This window comes from Colossoma macropomum, unplaced genomic scaffold, assembly GCF_904425465.1.
Source record: "Colossoma macropomum unplaced genomic scaffold, Colossoma_macropomum, whole genome shotgun sequence".
Taxonomy (NCBI): domain Eukaryota; kingdom Metazoa; phylum Chordata; class Actinopteri; order Characiformes; family Serrasalmidae; genus Colossoma; species Colossoma macropomum.
Window position 1 is genome coordinate 9,268,246 of NW_023494800.1, and position 13,665 is coordinate 9,281,910.

The window sequence follows — 13,665 nt, forward strand, 5'->3', positions numbered from 1 at the left end:
TCTGCGGCTGTTTTTCAGGGTTTGGGTCCCTTACATACATACAAAGACATTTAAGACAATTATATGCTTCCAACTTTGTGGCAACAAGTTTGAAGAAGACTCTTTACTGTTCCAACATTACTGCACCCCAGTGCACAAAGTGAGGTCTATAAAGATGTGGTCTGATACGTTTGATGTAGAGGAACTCCAGTGGCCTGCACAGAGGCCTGAACTCAGCCCCGCTGAACACCTTTGGGATGAATTGGAACATTATCTGCAAGCCAGGACATCTTGTCCAGCATCAGTGCCAGACCTCACAAATGTTCTTTTGTAAGGTGAGAAATTCACAAATTCCCACAGACAGGCTCAAAAGCCTTGTGAATAGTAGTAACTATGAATATCTGGCTTGTCCGTAGGGTTGCATTACTCTGCAAGACAACAGCGGTTGAATGTATTTCTCTACAGAGGGGACAGCAGCCTTAAATTACTGCTGGTTTTGTGGACAATGAGTGATAGCCCTGGGGAAGACTGTTCTGATTTTCACAGCAATCCACACAAGACTTTAGACCACTAGCATGCTTTCAAACACTTAACTTTGTCAAAAAGAGACCCTAAAAACAATTCGGGAGGTAAATACCTAAGCCCATAAAACATGCTTAAGAAAGATTGTAGAAATATAGACACCGCAATCTCTTTTTTATTTTACTAGAGCCCTCTGCTGGTGAATTTAGGTAGCGCCAGTAAACACACCTTAAAAACTACAGCAGAGAATAATAAGAGACACCACACCAGGCATAGTGCGCTCTGTCAAAATGACAGAATAATTATGATCATTATGTACTCAGGGGTCTCTCTTTGATAGACTACAGACTGGCTAATTGATTTGTCAAATGGTGGCACTGACAAGCTAATTATGTTTATTTTAATAACAATACTAGTGGTATAATGTGTTTAATTTAACTTTGCTATTTTTGAAGTAAAGATAATACGGTTCAGATGGATTTCATCTATTCAGTGAGGCTAGAATGTTTCTGTGAAAGCTTCCTGCGTTTATCTCATTGACTTAACCTCACAGATTATAATTTCAGATATTGCTCTGTGGTTTAGGCTTTGTGTAATCTTGCTATGTAGCTTTGACACATGAATGCATGCATCAAGGTTGTGATTGATGAGTGCTGCACATACTTGATGGTGTGATCCCATATCTTGACAGTCCAATCAGAGCTGCAGGAGATAAAGACCTTAGGATGGAAGTGGTTCCACTTCACTGCATCCACCGCCATGTTGTGCGCAACATACGTCTCCAGTAACTGGCTGGAGTAGAATTTGGAACACTGCAAATGAAAAGACACACATTTGCACATATCTTTTCACTGACAGACAAGCACATACTGTTCACACACGAACACCCACATTATCACCTGTGCCTTTAGAAATTTGCTTCAAAACTGAACTCATTTTCTTCACTGTTTCTTTTATATTCATTTTCTTCCACGTTTCAGTTTTTTTTTCTCTTTTCTCTTTGCGGGCTGCTGAAGAAGTACAATCCGGACGTGGCATAACATGGCATATACACTGATTTACCAGTTTGTTAGGTGCACCTACCTTGTCAGGGACCATTCTTCATTTATTTAATATCCGGTCAAAACAGTACAAGTTATTCATTTTTCAGGAGAATTTTCTAAGAAGATTAGATATAACATAATACACTTGAATAAGGAAATGGAATGTCAAAGGAAAATAAGTGAAAAAAAAAGAAATTGCAAATCAAGCAAAGAAGCTGCTGGTGTTATCAGAATAATTGACTGACCACCCCAGAGTCCAGACCACAACATCATATTATGTGTTTGGGATTACTTGGATCATGAGAAGGAGAAAATTCAACCTTCATCTGACACTGAACATTGGAGGTGTGGAAACATATCCTTGCCGATTTCTTTGAAAAACTGAAAGTCCTGCATAAAGAATGGAAGCTGTTATAAAGGCAAAGGCCGACACACTAAATACTGAAAAGTTGATACCACATTTAGATGTTGAGGTTTTTGGGCAGTTTTCTGTGAATAACTTGTACTTGTTTCCATTAGCCATTTTATAAGAAAAACCATATACCATATAGGAGCACTTTGTAGGTTTATAATTATTGACTGTACTGTGTGTTGCTGCACAATGTATCAGCTCCCTCTACTCTATCCATGGCAAAGGAACACAACAGGACCACCCTCAACCAGATTCTATTCAAGTGGTGGATCATTCTAAGCATTGTCTAAAGGGTAGCTGATAAACAGTTTGTAAAGCGCACCTATGGTAAGTATAACTGATAAATTGGCCAATGAGTGTAGTTTCAGGGTAAGTGTAACTAATAAACTGGCAAATCAGTGTTCATACCACATTATATAATTTGTGAAGTGGCAGAAGGTGGCTCAAGGGGGAAGAAAAGCTGTGATGGGAGGCACAGGGTTAAATTGAGGGCTAAATCTAGAAAGGTAGCAGAGCCCAGCACCGCCTGTCAGTCTGCAGAGACAGAGTGAGAGAAAGTCTGAGCTTGCGGCATGTCTCTGGCACACAGAGGATTAGACTGTCCCCGAAAGCGCTTCTCCACAATGTCTTTGCCAATCAAACAGAGATGGCTCGGCTTGCTTTTTCAAACAGCAGATTTATCGTATCTACTGCATTCTGTGTGATTCTCTTTCTCTCAGGCGCTACTCTGATATCTTTCTTATTGCACTTTCAGTCACTTGCCTTAAACACTAAAATATTGCAGCAGTTTCACCTTTAGGTTTATGCAGGTGGAAATCAACCAGATCATCACACATGTATTAGCATATCATATTACAGTGGCACATGTGGCTAGTAAAGATGTAGCACTTGCAAACAAATCACAAGCAGCTCTACTGCTGCTATCTGAAGCCTGTGTAAGCCTGCTGACGTCTGAGTCCTGTCCGCCCTGATAAAGTGAGAGGACTGTGGAGGACTGCGACAGGGTGGCCAGTGTCACCAGTCACTGATGAAGTCCTGCATAAAGCTGAGCGTCTGCCAGGTGCTGGGGACACATAAACAGTAATAAACCCTGCTGCATCCTCTGCAGCTCAACACCCTGCTACTAACTTCAATATAGCCAGCCTACGGCTGAAAGATGGGTATTTAACTTATTTAGGTTTTTTATAAAATATTCTGTACGTGAGTGGTGGAATAATTCTTAGTCTGAGAATTAAAAAAAATATGTGTTTGCATATGTGTCCAGCCTGTTTAGACAATATTGTCCAGCACTCTTCCCAGAAAAAGGGCAAGATTCAAAGCTATAGATATTATTTCTTCCTGGTGTAAATGAATGAGAATCTGTGCCTATACTACTGCAGTGCATATATGCTATGAGAGAGAGAGGGGGCAAGAAGAGCTGAAGCTAACTCATGCTGCCCCCTGCTGCCACACTGGCTGGTGGGATGAGGCAGTCACTGAGCTGAGCTGAGCTGAGCTGGTGGACTAATGAGAACACTTCCTCTCTCCTCAGAGGATGTCACACATTGTTTAAACAGCGAACACTCAGCAGGAATACTCCCTCAACAACGCGGTAAGCAACCAGTCTTCAGCTCCAAACACAAAATGAGAGTCATATAGACTAAAGCAAGGACACGTAATAATAATAACACTGGAAACAAAACAATGCAAAGAAAATTTGCAAATCAAACAAAGCACAGTGGACTGACCACCCCAGACTCAAGAAATTGTTTGAAAGTGAATACAAAAACTCCCATGACAGGTGCAACTAACCTTGTGAATTTTGCCCTCTTCTGTGCCAACGAGAAAAAGGTAGTCAGTCTGTTTATGGAAATCAAAAGATGTTCCGCAGGCTGTAATGGGAGGGAAAATACACAGTCTTTAGCCTGACACCAATACATGACTGAAGCAGAGTGAAGATGCATACTGTTCAAAATGCGTCAGGACTGTGGGCAGGTCCACTTTTTTGTAAATAAAACAAAATAAAATATTTTTTTTCAAGAGATAACAGACAGTAATACGTTTATTACGTAAAACAAAAGGGTATGACTAAATGCTAGTGTCCAGCTAAGTGACTGTTAATGAGCTTAGCTACTGCTGATTCTCCTGCAGTTTTGATGCAGCGCTAATCAGACCCCCCTCATTCCTCCAGAAGGCTTGATTTACCAAATGTGTTGAATTAGGAGTTTATAAAGAAACAAATGTGAGATTCTACTATCACTTACTTTTCCCATATAATATGCTAGAGTAAGACCAAAGCACTGCAAACCAGTATAATTTTTTGCTAAATAAAGAAATAAATAATTTGGTTATACAAGATGTCAATAAACATATTGAGTTGAGTATTGGTTGATAAAATGAACCGTGTGTGTTTGTGAATTTGAGAGAGACTCACTGTAGATGACTTACCCATAGCAGGAAGCTGCATACCCTCTTGTCCCTCATTAATAGGTCCTTCTATAGACAGCTTAATGATATCTGTGAACACCAGCTCATTCTGCAATTAAAATAACTGGTATTATTTAAGCACATATATTAATTACAATCACAAACAGAAACAATGGTGAGATGTGGAGTAAGTCTAAAAAGTGCGCATCAGTACCTTCACAAGGGTCCACGATACCACACGGCCATCAGAGGAGACCGAGAAGAAATTATGATTGTTGTCTATGTCATCTTCCTGCCACTTCACCTGTGGGTAACATAAAACAAGTGTAATCATGTCAGAAAATGACAGAAAATTTTGCATTAGAATAAATGTTTGTTTAGGGCAAGCACCTGTGACACCCCCAAAATACACAGCCTTATTATAACATGATCAAACACTGTAGTCTGACTGCTACTGCTGCTGTCAAAGGCAATGCTGAAGGAAAAAACACTACCTTTATTATACCTAATCTCTATCCAGTGTCAGCAGCTCACAGGGGAGGGCAATATGACAATATGACACCATTATCACCATAATTTACATCACATTAAGCTTTTATGAGTATACAGTACCGTGTAAAAGTCAGAGACCACCCTTCATTTATTTAATTTCCAATCAAAACAGCCATTTTGTACGAGTTATTCATTTTTCAGCATCAGTAAAAAAGCACGAAAAATATTTAACGGAGGCCTCAACAACAAAATGTTATATTTTTTGCAGTATTTAGTGGGACCACCTTTTGGCTTTATAACAGTTTCTGTTCTTTTTGGGAGACCTGCTTCTAGTTTTTCAAAGAAGTTAACTGCACTGTCTGCTACTCATGATCCATAAGCTCATTCAGTGATGCTGAAATCTGGGCTCTGGGATGTAGTTTATTGCTCTGTGAACACCAGCAGCTTCTTTGTTTGAGTTGCAAATTGTCTTCTTTTTGTCTGTTTCTTTTTCTCAGTGAGGCGTCTTGATAGCTATACATCCTTTCAGACCCATAGCGCTGAGTTGTCTTTTCACAGTGGAATGTTGGACAGAAACACCTGTGGATTTTTCTCAGATCTAAAGCAAGAGTGGAGTTTGCTTTTCTCCTCTCTCTCAAAGATGAAGGCTTTAATTGCAGTTGATCTGATGATGACAGTCTAGGTTGTCAATCAGGTCTTGCGTAGTTGTTTCACTATACCTTTTAATCATTTTTTTAATAACTCCAATTTTGGAAAGTCATGTTTTTTCATTTATTTTCCTTTGACTTTCTTCTTTCTTATGCAAGTGATTATTTTATATGTATATTCTGCTCAGAAATATGTCTTGAAAAATGAATAATTAAATCGCCATTTTGACTGGAAATTAAACAAATGAAAGGTGGTCTCTGACTTTTGCAAAGTGCTGTATATTGTGGGCACTGTCAGTACTTACCAAACACTGACCAACTGCATATATAATTAAAAGAAATTTAGATGGGCTCCCCAGCCTGTCTAGTTGGCTAAGTTTTTGAACTGTAACTACATGTAGTGTTACTCCCTACGTGAAACACTGAATAACCAGAACGCCTTCTAAGCTTGCAGGAGTCTTAAAGATCTGCACACTTGAATGTTTTCTCTTCTTTAACATACTGACCTATGCAGTGTGTGTTCCCTACCTGCCACACAGGGTCCGTGTGCTTGCCTGTTTTAGCAGTGCTCTTATAGACCGGCTGCGGCCCGTCGTCCTTCAGGTTATAGACGGCCACACAGCCGTCATAGAAGCCCACTGCCACCAAGTAGGAGAGCTGCTTATGAATGTCCAGACACATAACCCCAGACAGAGTTGGGAAGATGAACTCTGGGCAGGTGGAGTTCTTCAAAGAATAGAACAGAAGCATGCCTCGACCCTGCTTAGTGAAGTCATCTAAAAGGGAGAGTAGAAAGGCTCAAAATTAAGAATAAATGTTGTAAGGAAGATTTCAGAACAAAACGTCATTTCAGCTCGTGTTTAAAAATCTAGAGATGACTTACATGACCCAAGTCCTACACCAAACAGATCTTTGTATTTTTGATTCCTGAAATAGAGAGCACATAAGTATTTTCATAAATGTTTTCTTTGTTGTTTTGCAATAACAATAGCATATTAGGTAGAAGGCACTTTAGATCTTGACCTTTTTTGGCTGCCTTGTATCATGCCACATTCAAAAAGTCTGGACTGAAACACTCCTTATAACTTTAGTGTGAATGGGCAGAGCTAAACTGCTATAAGCTAAATAGGTGGATATATGCAAATGAGTTGGTTTTCATGACATCACAAAAAAAACAAATCATTCAAAACGGGCTGTTTTTGCAGCTTAGTTTCCATATTTGGACTGTATGGAATAGAATGTGAGTGGTATGTTTTGAAACAGTGTTTACATACTACATCAAGTTTTATTTAAAATAATGACTTAGCGGACAAAGTGAAACATGTCCTCAAAGTGTTTTGATGAGCAGCGTACACTGAAGGCAAAAGAGTCTGGTCTGTATCTGGCCTATTTTGAATTTAAAGACTACTTAGTTTGCTGTAACATTCATACAGACCAGCACAGGGCTGTCACTGACAGACGCTTGGCTTTGTCGTACTGGAACCTCCACAGCGGGAGAAGTGTGCCCTCCTGTTCCTGAAACTCATCTGATGCGTCTTCAAAATACTTGAAATCTGGCATGACCAAGAAGGAGAGAAAGGTAGATGAAAACTCTCTTTTATGAGGCACACTCATATCATTGTTTCATTCAGTTCTAAAGAGGGATAATTACCCTGAGCAATGTCATCAAAGGTGTTCTGAGTCACCATGCGCTCAACGATCTTGGCCACCTTTGCCACTTTGGTTATGTCATCACTCTGATTCATAGGAATAGAAAATAATCATGAAATATAATAGCACTGCATAATTTGAGCACAGTCTTAGAGTTATAGGTTTTAGAATGTGGTTGAATGCTTACAGTAATATATATATATTTTATGAACTAAATTACATAATAGATGCACATTTTTATGTAAAGAAACAGGACAAAAAGGAGCAAAAGTATAGACAAAAGTCAGGCATCAAGATGGCTGCTACCACTGTTTTTAGCTGTTCAATGAACTTCTGTCTGGATGTATAGATTACAGTATGTCATATAGTGTCAGAAAGCATGAAAGCAAGTCTATTTGAGATTAACTTTAACTGTATGAGTGTTTTTGCAGGTGACCTGAAAAGACTCAAAGCTCTTACCGGATTCTCCACCATTGTTGTCTTCTTCTTGCCTTTGTCTTCCTCTTTCTTAGAAGGGAGAGCCTTCTGTTTCTCCTTATTCTTCTCCTGCTTCTGCAGCTCCTCCACATAGGCATCATAGATCTCCCACTACAAACACACACCTCATTTATTTCAGAGCAGAGGAAGCCAAGAAGAGGTACAGATAAAACAGTAGTGTCTACTGAATCATCACATTGTCTGTCATAATAGGGTAAAGTCATTGGAAAAGTTTGAGGACGTCACAGGTTGTAAGATGAGTTTGGCAACATGCATATTTTGGCTGATGTTTACAATTAAGGGTTTTGTGTAAAAATCTCCATTACCATTAATTTACTCAGAGACTCCTAACTTTCATTTTTGTCTTTGCAGGTGAATGTAGTTACTGTGACAGTGCAATATCTTGCTACAGCAACATAGATATTAAATATATTCAGAGAATAGATTTATTTTCACCTACCTGGTTAGCTGTAGCAGAAAACGTGGCACGAGGAGGAGGTTCAGTTTGACATCCTCTCTCCTGCAGAAAGATCAGAGTTTCAAAGAGCACATATCCTACACATTTTTCTCATACATTATTCCCCCCCTGAGGTGCATTTATGATGTATCTGTGGTGTCATGTACTAAAAACAATCATAATTCATTTCTACCATTTTCCAAAATACTTTAAACAAGCATTAAGAAAGCTTATAATAAGAGCAACGGCTTTTGTTTCATTTGTCATGAAATGAATGCACCCCCTATAGAAAACAGAGAGCTCCTAAATATCTCTGTAGTTTCTCCTAGACCTCAATGAGATCAGAAAGAAAGACAAAGAAGACTTGTGTATTTTTTCCCTAAGGTTCACTAATACTTTTTATGGTTTTAAATACCAAAAAGATAATTCATTTTTATATGCCCATTTTCCGATCTCCCTTTATCCTTAGAATTAAACTGGCTGTTTTTGTTAAGACTGATGTATGTAAATGAGCTTGGTTCTGATTGGCTACCCTGTATTGTGCCTGACTGAAAAAGCATTCTGGGCTGAAACACTCCTTGTAACTTCAACATGAATGGGTGGGGCTAAACTGTGATGGTTTTTGTGACATCACAGAAACAATTAATTCAAAAATGGCTATTTTGCAGATTAGTTTCCACATATAGATTTTACAGATTTGGGTTTGACTGATTTGTTTTTCAGCAATATTTCTATACTATATTAAGCTTTTATTTTCTGAAAAGTGTGAGAATTTCAGTTTTCCACAATATGGGCCTTTTAACCAGTTACTAAAAGCAAAACAACACATTATTCTTTTGACGAGCAGATCTTTTTTTGTGTGTTTTATTTTTACTGATGAAATGCTGTCTGTTCCATATCTAGCACAAATACACCCAGACATACAATGGAGATATTACAGTTACCAGACCGATTTAATGAAAATGGAACAGGACAATGAAAGAACAAATAATTAAATGTCTTTAGGCTAAAACAAGCCTTTTTTATTTCTCAGTCATGGGGATTAACAGCAATGCATTGTTTTCCCCGCTCCAATATGCCAGAGTCATTTAATGAAAACGAGACAGGACAATGAAAAAATAAATATTTCATTGTCTCAACCTCATCTTTTTCATTCCCACTCATTGAGATAAATAGCAGCCTAAAGGTCTGATAATAAGCCATTGTGTTGGAGTTGACCTGTGCAGTAGTTCTGGGCTAGGATAAAGTACAGCTCTTACTCTCAGAGGGTTGTTGAGTGTCTGAGAGGCTCTCTCACTGAAGTTGAACTGGTTGGTGAGCTTCTGTTCCTTTTTCCCCGACTTGACGTCCACACTGTCAGGCCTCTCGTCTCCAGCGCCCTCCTCTGCATCACCCGCATCCTCAGCCACATCTGCCTGCGCAACACAGGTCAACGCAGCTGTTGAACTCAGCATCTTCACTAAAGGATCTTCAGATCCAACCATTATTAACTCTTTAAAAACTAAAGCTCTGTATGTGGGTCTACACTTCAGTTCCTCACTCTCAAAACTGCATAATGTAAATATTAGTTTCAGAGTACTTACCAGTGGAATAACTTGTGCAATAAAATGAGTTCCCCATACAAAAATTACTTTCAATTAACAACCTCTTTGGACATAATAATATCGTATTTAGCTGTCTGATAAACCACTGGCCAAACAAGATAACATAGATTCCAGAGAACCCTTACTCTGTGACATACATATTTTGATCAAATACATATTTTGATATTTTATTTGAGGGACTGTTGATTCTTTAAGAGTTTAGACTTATTAATAATAAAGACTTTTGATGTTTTTTTTCCATTTAAGATTATAGAAATAACTAATATATCATTTCGCTCACAGAAAACAAAGCCACTTGTAGTTACTGAATAGTTCATAGTTGTTAGTGAGTTAAATAATAGTAGTTGCAGAAAGGTAAGCCTGCAGGTTAAGGGGCTAATTTCTATCCATCCTTTCCACAAAGGTATTCCTTTGTAGCAGCTGCTGGGAGCATGCACAAGCTTTACAGAGCATTTTACATTTTACAGACAAAAATCCAATTAAACCTGATTAGAAATTACAGTGCCAAAGACTGTTAAGGCAGGTCAGATGTGGTTTTTATTCCGATAAGGTTCAAAACATAGTTCAGCTCTGTAGCTAGGGCTGAACAATTTTGGGAAAATATCTAATTACAATTTTTCAGATTACATTGTGACTAAATGGTGATGATTTTTCTATAAATTAAGGTCAAAGCCTGTTTTGTGGCCAAGTGGACCAGCAAATCTTTTCTTCTGACTTGTTCAAGTGCTGAGTGCAGTGTGCAAGACTGCCAGTTGTGGTCGTGTTGTAATCATATGTGGTTGTGGTTGTTGATACGCATCATATGGGTGTTCATTTGCTTTTGACTGTAGATGTTCAACTCATCTACAGGCAGTTCACAGGCTCTGTGTTATTAGGTAAAATATTCCCCGCTTAAAACTTGTAGTCTGTAATCAAAATATTCCTCACTTAAAACTTGTAGGCTCTAATTAAAAATTAAAATTGCAGCTCTTTTCAGACTATTTCAGACAATTTCAATATAGAAAACAATTAATCTTCCAGCCCTATCTGCATAGCATTTTAAACTGGAAAATTAACATCCTTTAGCAACTCTGAACAAAGAATGCTACCATTTCTCATTAGGTTACATGAGATTTTCCAACCTGGCAACACTGTCTATGGAATAATCCATTTGTATGCGGAATACAGATGTTGAATATTATTTAGTCGTTTTATTACCGGAGTGTCTGGTTTGTCCTCAGTTTCTGCCACAGAGGCTTCAGCTGGTTTCTCTGAAACAATAAACATTTCAGAGCATTACTGAACTGTTCCCTTAAACTCTAGATCCATTGTTTTTCAGGCTTTCTTTATTTGTTCTTTACTTCGATAAACAACAAACCCCTACCTTCTTGCAGCCCTTGCTTAGCCCTCTGTCTCCGAGCCTCGTCTGAGTCCTTGTGCAAAAGATTACCCTCCAGCACAAAGTGAACAGCCAACTGGTCCACACTGCTGATTGGCTTATAGGAGCGTTCCTGAGTAAAGACATAGCACATTTAGAGACCTGCAGCACATGCAATTTTGTCAGTTCATTTAAGATGAAGTCACATCTACAAATTATAAAACTTCACTGTGTAACAAAGTAATGGTGGTGATGTAAGTCCGACTTTACTTTGAAGCTGTATCTGACAATGTTCTGTGGAGCATGTGGATTGTTTGCCGTCAGTATTCTAGTGAACTCCTCTTTCAGCTCCTAAGAAGCAAAGCAAAAGAGAAAAAGGAATTAATTAATGCTGAGATAGAGATCAGTTATGTCTAATAGACCCTAGTCTCAGCAATGTTTTTTTTTTAACTGTTTGAAGCCATCAAAGCTGAGTGGAAAAATACTGACCCTTCTTTCTTCTGTCTGCAAATTTACACACAAAACTTCAACTTTCAAAGGGAAAAGCTTTCCCATATTACATTACTTTATCTATTTGTTGAACTATTTGTTGTTAAGACCATTTTTCAGTTTTTGACATAATTTGAACACCCCTGTTGCCCTCTATATTGTGTCTAAATTTCATAATGAATGAACCAAAAGCACTGGCCCAAAATGTCTTGCCTTAGTCTGGTTCCATTATTAGAAATAAGTAATTTATACAGTATATAGATATTTACTTACAACCTATGTTGCAACAAAGTTAACTTTAACTTAATGCAATTAAGCAATTGTTAAATTCTGCTACACTTGAAACATATTTTAAATGTATACTCTTGGGTGTACTGATACATATTTGACTGCTAATTAGTTAGAGGTGTATTGCAACTAAAATGTATCTGAAATGTACTGAAGAATGCTTTAACAGTCATTTCTTCAAAACATACTTCTAAACAACAATTACAAATACTTTTGTTTAAGCAAGTAGCATCAGTACGGTTCATTTTTAAGTGTATTTTGCTCACAGCATACTAAAGTATCATTTTAAAATATGTTTTTTGGAAGAAAAAAAAGAAATTTTAGGTGAATTTCAATAAAATACATAAAAATACTTTTAGTCCTCTCTATATACTTGAAGTATGCTTGTGTTGCACTTAAGTATGCTTCTTTTTCACAAGGGTAATCAGCCATGTTCCCATAACAAATTAAATAACCACAGACACTGGAATGGAAATGTGTCTTTTCCTCTCACACTGGCTACGCTCAATTTCACTCAGTTCAGACATCATTGCACAACCCAAGACAACTGGGACTTGGCAAGACGAAACAAATCCATAAATAAACTAGTCATGGAGACACAGAGAAAACATCCTGAACCACTCCTGAACTGAGTGAAATGTTCCATGCCAACCAGATGTCAGCAAAATCAAGGAAAACAGGCACTTGTTTTAAAAACACATTTTTATGAGATAAGATAAGAAAGAAACATAAGAGAAGGAAGAAAGAGGGAAAAGGATGGATTGGACAGGAAAAGATGCTTTGGGAAGCACATTGCCATCATTTAGTGGCCAAACGATGGAATGAACAAGAAGGAGGAGATCAAGAAGTGTTTTACGGATTTCATTTTGGAACTGATGTGAAATTGAGCCTGAGCGACTGGACTAATAATGGGCCTGCCTGCTGTTTTTAGTACAAAAAATAATCTAACAGCTCACAGACTCAGTGGATGTGATTTTTTTGTGCAGTATTATTGGTCTCTTATATCAGAGAAAGTAATGATGCATGTGTGGTGCACTGCATTGTGGAGAGTTTATTCTTCGTCACTGAATTAATGCATATTGCGATCGAGTATTTCCACAAAGGCACACATGGACCCACCATGGACAACAGCATATCAAATAATAACTTGTGTGGTATGTATGCATTGTTCTGACTTGGTTGATTCCTTTAGAGTAAGAATTGAATTGAATTGAATTGAATTGAGTTGAACTGAATTCAGCCCTGTCACCATATGGTTAAGACTGCAGTATGTTAACCTTCAGTTAAACTGTCTGCTTAATCTGCATGAAATGATTCCTGTGACTGTCATTTACTCTTCTGTTCAATCTGAGATGATATTAGAAACAAAGTGTAGGGGACACTATGCCCTTCCTGTCCTCTGTCCACTATAAGTGATGTCATGGTCATGCCAATATAAGGTTTCTGTGTGCAAGCCCTTCATATGCAATTAAATACTTCAGGCTTTCTGACCACTGGACCACAACAACCCAAATGGTGCACCTCCTCGATCGCTAACATTTTAATATGATCCCACTTACTGTCTCAGACAGGTCCAACTGGTCTGGAGGCTTCAGCAGAGTCTTTCCCTGCGTCCACTCATCTCCTCCGTCGCCAAGCTCTGTCCCATCCTCATCATCCTACGCCATAAAAAAACACTTTCAGGTATCTCAGGTTCTTTTATAACATCAGCTAAGATAATAAATAATAGAGTAAAGATAATAGAGAAAAGATAACAGAGCTTGCAAACTACCTTCTTCTTACTGGAGACTTTGGAACTCTTTACAGCAGGTGCCCTGGACTGGGAATGAGCATTAGAGCCCT

At 38.3% G+C, this 13,665-nt stretch overlaps 1 protein-coding gene across 2 annotated transcripts in view; it reads right to left on the bottom strand.

The window, feature by feature from the left end:
* Nucleotides 1-13,665, bottom strand: part of dnai1.2 (dynein, axonemal, intermediate chain 1, paralog 2) — a 32,989-nt gene that overhangs the window by 18,005 nt on the left and 1,319 nt on the right. For both annotated transcript variants that reach the window (XM_036588174.1, XM_036588173.1), the window contains exons 2-17: nucleotides 13,595-13,663; nucleotides 13,383-13,481; nucleotides 11,317-11,397; nucleotides 11,053-11,179; nucleotides 10,887-10,939; nucleotides 9,345-9,500; nucleotides 8,089-8,148; nucleotides 7,611-7,739; nucleotides 7,153-7,237; nucleotides 6,937-7,054; nucleotides 6,385-6,428; nucleotides 6,030-6,277; nucleotides 4,577-4,666; nucleotides 4,384-4,471; nucleotides 3,748-3,827; nucleotides 1,165-1,313 (exon numbers count right to left, since the gene is read on the bottom strand). In XM_036588174.1, coding sequence (XP_036444067.1) covers nucleotides 1,165-1,313; nucleotides 3,748-3,827; nucleotides 4,384-4,471; nucleotides 4,577-4,666; nucleotides 6,030-6,277; nucleotides 6,385-6,428; nucleotides 6,937-7,054; nucleotides 7,153-7,237; nucleotides 7,611-7,739; nucleotides 8,089-8,148; nucleotides 9,345-9,500; nucleotides 10,887-10,939; nucleotides 11,053-11,179; nucleotides 11,317-11,397; nucleotides 13,383-13,481; nucleotides 13,595-13,663 — 1,676 coding nt within the window. The remainder of the gene's footprint in view (nucleotides 1-1,164; nucleotides 1,314-3,747; nucleotides 3,828-4,383; nucleotides 4,472-4,576; nucleotides 4,667-6,029; nucleotides 6,278-6,384; nucleotides 6,429-6,936; nucleotides 7,055-7,152; nucleotides 7,238-7,610; nucleotides 7,740-8,088; nucleotides 8,149-9,344; nucleotides 9,501-10,886; nucleotides 10,940-11,052; nucleotides 11,180-11,316; nucleotides 11,398-13,382; nucleotides 13,482-13,594; nucleotides 13,664-13,665) is intronic.